The sequence below is a fragment of the Echinops telfairi genome, unplaced genomic scaffold, assembly GCF_000313985.2.
Source record: "Echinops telfairi isolate 266 unplaced genomic scaffold, ASM31398v2 ScPeMD7_2;HRSCAF=8, whole genome shotgun sequence".
NCBI lineage: Eukaryota > Metazoa > Chordata > Mammalia > Afrosoricida > Tenrecidae > Echinops > Echinops telfairi.
This window is the reverse complement of record NW_022103898.1, coordinates 60553518-60564440: the sequence shown is the minus strand read 5'-3', so window position 1 is coordinate 60564440 and position 10923 is coordinate 60553518. Positions and strand designations below refer to the sequence as shown.

General features: G+C 34.1%; 1 protein-coding gene across 1 annotated transcript in view; it reads right to left on the bottom strand.

Annotated features, from left to right (window-relative positions):
* The window catches only part of ZFC3H1 (zinc finger C3H1-type containing), a 63677-nt gene that overhangs the window by 25699 nt on the left and 27055 nt on the right, over window positions 1–10923 (bottom strand). Inside the window, exons 7-15 of the mRNA XM_004700785.4 lie at window positions 9675–9880; window positions 9306–9470; window positions 8461–8598; window positions 6497–6618; window positions 5966–6112; window positions 2205–2379; window positions 1826–1957; window positions 328–870; window positions 135–244 (exon numbers count right to left, since the gene is read on the bottom strand). Of these exons, the coding sequence (XP_004700842.1) occupies window positions 135–244; window positions 328–870; window positions 1826–1957; window positions 2205–2379; window positions 5966–6112; window positions 6497–6618; window positions 8461–8598; window positions 9306–9470; window positions 9675–9880 (1738 nt within the window). The remainder of the gene's footprint in view (window positions 1–134; window positions 245–327; window positions 871–1825; window positions 1958–2204; window positions 2380–5965; window positions 6113–6496; window positions 6619–8460; window positions 8599–9305; window positions 9471–9674; window positions 9881–10923) is intronic.

Here is a 10923-nt window from a genome sequence, read left to right as displayed (position 1 = left end):
GTATGGATTGGGATAACAGTTGTATGAGCCCCTAATAAAATGTTAAAAAAAACAAAAAAAAAACACACACACACACACACAAAAAGAACCAAGTAGCACTCCCCAAATTCGAGCTTACTGTATCTTTTTTATACCTGTAGGATTTAAAAACTAGAAGAGGGCTATGGTAGGGTCTAAAAGGACATGGCTTCCCTTCTGTTGTTTTACTCTGTGCTGTGACGAAATCCACATCCACGGATATCTCCTGTAAAAGAAAACAAAGATTTTATGGCACAAATTACATTAAAGTGAATTCCAGATTTTATAGAGTATGAAATGTTTGATCACCTGGCCACGGAAAACCTTTTCCTCAAGGCCTGTGGTAGTTTTTAGAATCAGTTGTTTTAAGCTGTCAGCTTTTGAATATAATTTTTGCAATTCACCGATTTTTAACCCTAGAAAAAGTTCTGGCTTTTCTAAATTATTTTTTGTAGGCTTGTTTATGCATTCTTTGTTAGGTGTGTCAGTGTGTTTAAGATTAGGTTTAGTAAAAGAATTGGATTCTAAGAAGGATCTTCTTCGTTCTCTGTTTGAACCAGACAAAATTTCATCATCACCATCATTTTCCTCAGAGTCCAGAGTTAATTTATCTTGAGTCAAATCATGAAGTGATGGCTGAGGTAAAGAAAATTCAGGTTCCTCTTCCAGAACCGTAGCAATATTTAGTTGTTCCTTTGCTTTAAGGGCACGGGCTTCTTTTAATTTCTGAATTTTCAAGGCGTATTCATATTCTAGCTTTTGCAATCGTCTTTTTTCCATTGCAATTAGTTCTGCTGAATGCTTTCTTGGACTTGAAATTGGAGAATTGTCCAGTCTCATCATTTTGTTTGGCTGAAGAAAAATAAGCATTTTACGTCACTGTGATATAAAAAACACTTTCTGGTAAGATATTTGTGCTATTGCTATTAAAATAAAGATGAAATATATATGTATGTATATATATATATGTATCTTTTAAAAGACTACAATGTCTTTTAAAAGCAAGTGCCACTCCCCCACCCCCGCCAGGAGGACAAACAACAGAAATGTGGCTAAAGGAAGACAGCAGTTGATGTAAGATATGAAATTAATAATAATTTATCATTTAGGTCATGAGCATGTGGGGTGGGGAGATGATACCAAGGGCTCAAATAGAATTATTTAGAAAATGAGGATGGCAACAAATGTATACAAATATGCACGACAGGACTGATGTATGGATTGTTATAAGAGCTATAGGAGCCACCAATAAAATGAACTTTAAAAATATAAAATAAAAGCAAGTTTTGATCTTATCCTCTTATCATTGGCAAGGGTAACTTTTGAGTTATTTTATACATCTCTCACCCTCAAACACATCATAAAAATTTCTGTTTAAGCCAAGATAGATAACTTTAGAAATAGTAACGTGAGTAATAATTCACTGAAGGTACGGGAAGGAAGAGTAGCTGATAGCAATGTTGACTACATAACTTTATTCAAGGGGACCGAATAACAGAATTGCTGGTGAACGGACACACTACACAGTGTTAAGATACAGCAAATAATAATAATAAACATAAAAATAAAGGTTCCTGAGGGGTAAAGTGGGGAAGGGAGGAGCTAAAGGGAAGCTGATATCAAAGAGTTCAAGAACAAAGAAAATATTTTGAAATTGATGGTATTAACAATTGTACAATTATGCTTGATTTAATTGAATTATAAGTTGTTATAATATCTCTAAGGGCTCCCAATAAAATGATTAATAAAAAAATCAATTAAAAAAACACCTGATTTCCAAGATACAACAGTTGTATAAGCAACTTACTCCAAGCCGATCTTGTTCCAGTTTACGTTTTCCGATTTCTTTACTAGCCACTGCTTTTGCTCGAGCAAGCTCTTCTCCATACTTTAAAGTCAGAGCTTTCTTAATTGTAACACGTTGCTGAACTTTGTGAATCTGAAAATACATGGGTAATTCTGAAAATGTAAATGAAAACTAGGCGAGAAAATACTTTCTTCTTAAAATAGCAGTTTTAGGGTATTCAATTGAAAATAAAAAATATTCCAATGTATCTCTCCACGAAAAGATATACATTACACATATATCTAGGGCTTTAGTTTATAGTTGTTTTGTAAAAAACTGGGCCCACCAATGTATAGTAAATACCAAACTACAATACTTTTAATTTTTTTTTAAGTATTACTTGTTCCTGAAGCTTCTTCAAAAACATTCTGTTGACACTGAGAATTTTCTCCGTTGCTTGAAGCTGTTCCGTAAGTTTTGTAATCTTTGTTTCAGCATTTCGAACAGATTCTTTCTTCCTAGCTTCTTGCTGTACCAGATTTTTTAAAACAGATTCATCTTTCATCAAGAGAATCCTAATTGGAGGAAAAATTACTTTTTGTTAGAAAACGTTAGTGACACCATCAATAACAAAAAACTGCATGGTATTTAGGTGGTAATTAATTGGGTATTTTTAACTTGTATGTTTCATTAGTCACACAAGCATTCAAATTGACATTGGCTACATATTAGGAAAGCAACAGCAGGGCTGATCTTTAAAAAAATTGAAATACTTAATACTGGATAATGTGACCTACAGCTGAAAAATTCCTAGTAAATGTTCAATACTGTAAGAAATGTCACTGAACTGTACGTGTGATTATTATTGAAAGGTTATCTAATTTACTTTTCACAATTTAAAAAAAGTTCAACCATGGCTAATCTGATCCTTACAATCAAGTACACTTAATTACCATATAATCTCTAACTTATGCTATCCAAAGGCAGGTGAACCAAAAGGGAAGTCCAACTTCTAAACAAGCAGACAGACATGTTTAGAATTAAGATTTTTTAAAATGGACGAAAAGAGCTATTGTAAGGCTATAATTTCAATATCTTTTAAACTATTGAATATTATGGTTAAAAAAAGAGGAAGCTCCTTCTAAAGTTAACAAAGAACTACCATATTATCTTGCAATTCCACTGGTAGGTCTATACCCACAAGAATTTCTAGCAGAGACTCAAACATATACTTGTACACCAATGTTCATTGGAGCATTATTTAAATTTACACTGGACAAAAGACAAACAAACCAAGTGTCCAGTAATAGATGGATTAAAAAAACATGGTACACACATATAATGTATTTCAGTCATAAAATGAAATTTCTAAGATATGCCAAATATGAATTAACCTTGAAAACCTTATGCTAAGCAAAATAAACCATACGCAAAAGGCCTAACATTTCTATTTCTTTTATATGAAATACTTACAGCAGGCAAATTCACAAACACAGAAAATATGAGACTAGATTAGCAGTTACCATAGACTGTGGGTACGGGAAAAGGAAGTTATTGTTGAAGGTACAGAATTTTACATTTTATCGTATTTTTAATGAAGCATCTTTCCCATAAAAATAACATATTTAAATAGTCACAATTACTGATAGCTAAAATGATCAGAAAATTAGAGAATGTGTTAAATGATAAACAATGAATTGGTTTTTTTTGGTTTTGTTTTTGTTTTTTAAACATTTTATTAGGGGCTCATACAACTCTTATCACAATCCATACACACATCAATTGTGTAATGCGCATTTGTACATCGTTTCTCAAAATGAATTGTTTTTTTAACTTTTCGTTTGCTATGAAAAGTTCTAAGAGAAATGAAACTGAAAGAATTTATTTCAACTTCTTTTCAACATATATAATACTATTTCTCTTATAATTTTGATGAGTTACAAATGCAAAAGTATTCAACTGGGTAGATAATAACAAATTATGGATAATACTGCTAAGAAGTGGAATTCCAAAGTACTTCATTTTATTCATTTGGAACCTGTGCATAGACCAAGAGGCAGTCATTAAAACAGAACAAGGGAATACTGCATGGTTTAAAATCAGGAAAGGTGTGAATCAGCATTATATCGTTTTACCATACTTATTCATTCTCTTATTCTGAGCAAATAATCCATGACGCTGGACTATAAGATGAACGAACCATTAAGATTGGCGGAGGAATCTTTAACAATCTCAGATACAGAGATGAAACCACATTTCTTGCTGAAAGGAAAGAAGACTTGCTGCATTTACTGATGAAGAGCAAAGACGACATCCTTTAGTATATATGGATGATACTTCAATGTAAAGAAAACCAATGAAAAAATAATAATTTCTAAATTGGCGAGGGTTTGTGAGGGAGGGAAGGGGATGAGGGAGGGGAAAAATCAGGAGCTGATACCAAGGGCTCAAGTGGAGAGCAGATGTTCTGAGAATGCTGCTGGCAACAAATGTACAACTGTGCTTGACACAATGGATGGATGGATTGTGATAAGTTGTACGAGCCCCAATAAAATTATTTATTTAAAAAAAAATAAAGAAAATCCTCAACAATGGACCAATAAACAACATCATGATAAATGAAGAATTGAAGTTGTCAAGAATTACATTCTATTTGGGTTCACAATCAATGCTCATAATAGCAGCAGCCAAGAAATCAAATGACGCCTTGCCAGAAGAACAAACAAATGTCTTTGAAGTCCAGCCAGAATGTTTTCTATAAGTGATGACGGCAAGGCCTTCCCTACCGCAGCCATGTTATCAGGAGGTGACCAGTCCCTGGAGAAGGTCAAGGAGAGGGTCAGCAAAAAAGAGGAGGACCCTGAATAAGACTGGCACAGTAGCTGCAGCAGTGAGTTCAAACAGAAAACATTGTGAGGATGGTATCGAGTTGGATACTGTTTGGTTCTTCTGTACAGAGGGTTTACTTGAGTCAGAACTGGGTGGACAGCATCTCTAACAGTCACTACCGTATGTCATGAAGCAATTATTCGGGTTTCTAACACCAAAACAACTTTAATCACAACATGCCATATTTTAATTGACAGCATGCTTTCTGAGTGCACAAAATAATGGCACATCTTAGATGTTATGAAACATGGTAGGTAGCTCAAGAGAAATAATAACCAAGACCAAAGGCATTTATAAACACTGTTACATTTTATTTTGCTCTGGATATTTAATATCCAATATCTTCTTATTTGGAAAACAGAACAAACATTATAGCCCTTTTCTTTATTAACTATGAATGGATGAACTTCCTGAAGCTTGTTTTAAAAACCATTAAAATTCCCTAAGTACTATTGATAGTGAGAATTCAACATTAAGGGTAATTCACTACTCCAATCACTTTGTATAGTCAAGGCCTGAAGTTTAAGAATTAGTCAATTAGTTATTAGAAGAGGTTAGGAAAAGCCAACCTTTTCACAGAACCTTCCCATTTTATTTATCTCTAAAAGGGCCGGCTTTCAGTTGAAGAACTGTTCGTGTTAATTAAAACCATTGTGCTTTTCCATCATTTAATGAATTTCTGCTTGCTCTTGAGATGAAAATAACACATCTATGTAATTATATCTATCAAGCAGCGGCTCTACATGTATACTAAAGTAAAGCTGTACCTCAAAGCATTTTGAAACCCCCTGTGACCAACACAGTTTTATAAAACATAAGTTCCTATCTTTGTACTTTATGATGCCATCATAATGCAAGCACACATTTTATTCACCACTCTCACTACCAGTGAGTTGATTCTGACTCATGGCAACCTTATAGGACAAAAAAAAAATGCTTCCATTGAACTATTTTTTTAATGTCTAAAGTTTTAAAGAAAATTTCAAAAGCGGAGTTTCAAAAATGTCTAACAATGGATGAACCATACATAAATCTCAAGGGGACATTTCTCCTTCAAAGGCACAATTTTGCTTGGTAATTTATTTTAACATTCTAGTAATATAATGTATATAAATAATCATTCAAAAAAGAGATTTGTCATTTTACCAAGTGTTCAAAATAAGAATTTTTAATCTTACAGCATGTTTAATAATGACATGCATCACAAAATTACATCCCCCTAATGAATGGACAAGTAGACAATAACAGTATTTACTCAAATGGGAAGCTCACCTATGTTTTTTAAGTTTTGCTTCTGCATCCGTAACCTGCTTAGTAACCATTGCTATTCTGCCAATTCCATCAATTTCCCCGTCAGAATTTGCTGGGGATGATGAACTCGTCTTCAGCTGGTCTGATTTAACCAAACGTTTCTCACGACTAAAAGGATTAATACAGATTCATTACAATACACAGTAAATTGACATTTAAAATGGAAACTTACACCATTTCATAAGGTAAAAATATGAATCATACTCATAACTTTAAAAGACCAAAATATATGATCCAAGTTGGCATTCAAAGTTGATGCTGTAGTTCTATGTGCTTTTATCTTTCTATAAGCTATTTACATCTCAATGCAGTCTTTAAGATTACAGATGATCATCTGGCTCCCCCACCTGGGTGAGGAAGCTAGAAAAAAATTCCCTTTGCATCTATGATGAAACTACATCACTCCCTAGTATCAATAAACTTTTTATCAACTAGAGGAAATTTTGAGAATAGCATGCACTTTTAAAGCTAATTACATAAAATACTACTTACTTGGCAATCTCTTCTTTTAGCAATCTATATTCAATTTTCTTTTCTTCAGGTAAAGCTTCAGGTGTTCGCATAGGATCGTTTTCTTTTTCGGATTTTGGGGGTACTTTCGGTTTTGATGCTTGCTAGAAAACATTTTAAGTCAACCAACTAAGTAACACCAGACATATATGGCAACCCAGTAGACACTTGTATTATCGTATTTCTTAATATAGGTAACTCCTGATTTGTAAAGTCAGGTAAAAAACTGATGTGTTTAAGATACAGTGAACTATAAGTACTGCCATTCTCCCCTGGTTTTAGTACTATGTACTATATGCAATACCAAGGATCTGTACAATTGTGTAATGTTTCAAAAGACAAAGTCTGAATTTATAAAGACACTGATAATAGAAGACAACAGGAATCTGACTTTATCAGAGCTGACTTAAGAGTTGTGAGAATGGAACCCTATCGTTAAGTCAGGATAACCTCTAACAATATATACATTCATTGTTATTTCCCTTTCCTATTTTTAAGGACAATATCGGCTGTTAATCAAGTTGCACAGTCCACAAATTAGTCAGCAGCTACAATTTGAAAAACATTAAACTATTTTTCACAACTGTTGCAACAGAAATACAACAGAACGATTTAAGTTTTATACTTTGATCATATACTTTAATAACTTATTGTCTGGTAATACTAATTTCAAAACAATAAATGTCCTAAGCATAAAAGACAATTATAAGGGGGTATCCCCCCCCGAAAAATGAAATTTTTTCCCCAAAGCTATGTACTTTTACTACCTCATCACCCTCAAAGTACTCTCAATTACACTTAATACATTTGTCAAATCTGCAATTCCATTATTGGAAGCCTTTTTGTTTTGTTTTGTAAACCCTTTCTCAAACTCCTCTGCTTGGATGGCTGACAGCATCTTTTTTTTTTTCTTCACCTCTTCTTCTTCAAGTTGCTGTCCTTTCATGCCCCTCTTCATTCGCAGAAACAGTAAGAGGTAGAAAGGAGCGAGGTCAAGTAAGTAAGGTGCATGGGGCAAGATAGGCATGCTGCTTTTTGCCAAAAACTGGTACACTGAGATGGCTGTGTGAGCAGGTGCATTGTCGTGATGGCAAAACCTGCCCCACCTCCCCATCTGCCAATAATCAGGCCTCTTTTGTCACATGCTGTTACACAATCTTTTCAGAACCTCTAAACAGAAAGCTGATTAAGTTTGACCTGGTGGTATGAAGTCAAAAGTCCAAATGCAGTACAAGTCCACATTTTCATTCATTCGGGAAGTTGACAGACATCCAGAGCGAGGTTTGTCATCAAATAGACATTTCCTTTTTTTTCATTTCACCTTCTTTGATATGAGAAAAATACTTGTACACTTGAGTTTTCCCACAGTGCTGTCCTTATATGCTGTGTTCAACATCACAAAAGTTCTGTGCCATTTTTCCCAAGCAGAAAACAAAATTTCACAGCAGCACACTACTACTCTTTTAAATCGGCCATCACGAAAAATGATGTTTGAGTAAAACTGCTTATACAAAAAAATTCACTATGACCAGAGGGACTCTTCTCAGGCAACGTCACTGGGTGCACTAACTGAGAGCAAGTTGCTTGTTGTTCGCCTAGAAGGAAAAATGTGTGCTACAAAAGCTCCGCTCTGCCCAGCATAATTCTGGGGTTTTTTGGGTACCCATCGTATATTTTGTATTATGAAAAAAGGGACTAGTTGTTATATCTAAATTTATACATAATGCAATGTATACAAAGGGGGCTTCGAAAATGTAGTCCAAATATTTAATAATCTTTTAGTTCTATTTTCTAAAAACTTTTGAAGCCTCCTTGTATAATCTTAACACCACATACTTAAAATAATTCCCTAACTCATGAATCAAAATATGTTTAAAGTATAACTTTCAAGAAATAAACTTAAAGTCTGCACAGACATGGTCTTCCCTTTTCCTTCTTGCACTTACCTCAGCAGTCCGTCTTGCTTCTTTGATCATGGACTCTAGTCCACCAAAAACACTGTTTGTGGACTTGGAAGTCTCTGCATCAGATTCGCTATCATCTGAATCATTTAGTGTTACAACCACTGACTTATGTTTTGGAAGCTGAAAAGAAAATATATTTGCTTAATAAAAAAAGTCTCTTATTTTCTAAGTTACACCAAAATTAACAGCATGCTTGCCTAAGTTACTTAACCTCTTTGGATTGCAACTTGCAAAAATAATAATGCCGAAGCACAGTTTATGGTTCCCTCTAGTTACAGTACATATTTGATTTTGTCCCCTCCAATAGCACTAACTATATGAAAAGAAAATAATCTTTCAAGAAAATACTACAATCATCTTGCTAATTTTTATTTTCTTTCTCTAATTAATCATGGTGCCATCTAAATGAACTAATTCTTTTACAACAAAATAACATTTAAAAATAACTCTACAACAATTAAAATCTTTTCACTTTTATAGTTACATATAAAGAGTTAGTGAACAAAGCTGGCTTTTTAACAGAGGGTTAAGATTTCAATTTGGTTTTGCTCTATGTATTATATTCAAATCATAAGAAAATAAGGTGAAATGAAACTTGCCATTTCAAGCTCCTAAACACTGTTAACATCATGATTATTTTCCACTATAGTATACTCAGTGATAAGAAAATATAAGCAAAATAAAGACCCCCCCAAAATCAAAAATTACAATTTGCTAAAACTGACTCAAAAGAAGATAAGCAATCTGAAAAAAAACTAATTTCTTGAGAGGAGGTTAGGGTAGGGTTTGAAGAAACGGCAAGTAGGTTTAAATATTTTTGTTTTTACCGAGATCACAGTCCGTGGAAGACGAGGTCCTCTGTGAAACTTTGGGTTCTGTATCCTAGGCTGCGATACTGTATTAATACTGACTACTGATAAATTACTTCTTGGCACAGGCTGTGAACTGTTCAGAACTGGAGGTGAAGGTGGGTCGCTATTACTAGATGCTTCCTGAATAAGTAAAAAACAGAACACATTTAAAAATTTTAAAAACCTTCTATAATCATTAAAAATCTTGAACAAACTAGTATTAGACATACTCCTTTTTTCATCTTTGCTGAAAAGCCCAATGAACCTCCCCCAAACAATAAAATACAGGGCTAACCTAAAACTAAGTTCAATGGCACCACCTACAGGTCCAAATGCCTGAATTACCTCTGGTTTAAAAGCTCTCTTATTCGCTAGAGATTTAAGCAGCTCTTCTCGAAGCAGCATCTCCTCCTCCTCTTCTTCATCTGCAAAAGGTGGTTTTGGAGGCTGTTCTGGGTCTTCTGGTGGGAGAGGCGGTAGAGGTGGTGGAGGAGGTAGAGGTTCAAGAGAAACACACAAGCCTTCCACATATGGCTGGTTCAAAGAAGGAACTGACTAGTTGTTTTTAAAAAAGAAGACGTAATCACTAAATTGCAAGATTTTCGCTCCAAATGCTTATTTAGGATATATTAAATTACAAAAAGATAAAATTTAGGTTAATTATTTTAACTCTAAGATTAATGAAGTATATTTTGTAAATTTCAAAACCCAGATTCCAATCTTAAAACTTAAATTATCTTTGCAATTACAAAATGACCACACCAATACTTGAACTATTTAATTTATGAACAACAAAGTAACTATAAAGTCTTTTTATGTTCCCATTCGTATGTCCACTTAGCAAGTCAAAAGACGCAGAAATCAAGTTATACAGGGTATTTCCCAACAAACCCACTGCTGTTAGGTCTTCACAGCAATGCTACAAAATAGAGAAATGCTCCATAGGGTTTCCAAAGTCATAAATCTTTAGTAAGCAGACTGCCACATCTTGTTCCTACAGATTGACTGGTAAATTCAAATTACGAACTTTACCCACTGTAACACCAAGACTCACTTTCCTCTAGTTACTACCTCGAAACAAGTAGACCTATTGAGAATCAGGAGCACAAAATATTTAAGCAAAATTCTTAAGTAAATTTTTTTTGGTTTTCTTTTTTAAGAAATTATCCACAAATAAAATAAACAGAAATATCATAATTTGGAATAGAGTTTGTTATTTTCCACTCCTCAAAAGAAAACATCTCTATTTTCTCTCTCTTGTCTCTCTGTTCTAAGACAACCACCCACTCCCTAGGGAGACACTAGGCATTTACCTAGGAACTGGATGAAATGACAGAGCACCTCTCTAGGTCCTAAAAATAACTTCAGATCGTTTACTTTATGATTCTCCCAACAGCTAGGACACCCCCGTTTATTTGTAAATGGGGGATGGGTCATTTATCTTAAGAGGAAAATCGGGGGAAAGAAATTTACTTCCACAGGTTACATGTTTGTCAAATAAGACATTAATTTTTCAAAGCATCCTTAAAATAGTAGCTAATTCTTACTCTGCTTTGGGTTAAATTTTCTGAGATACTACTTGCTGAGAAGCGCG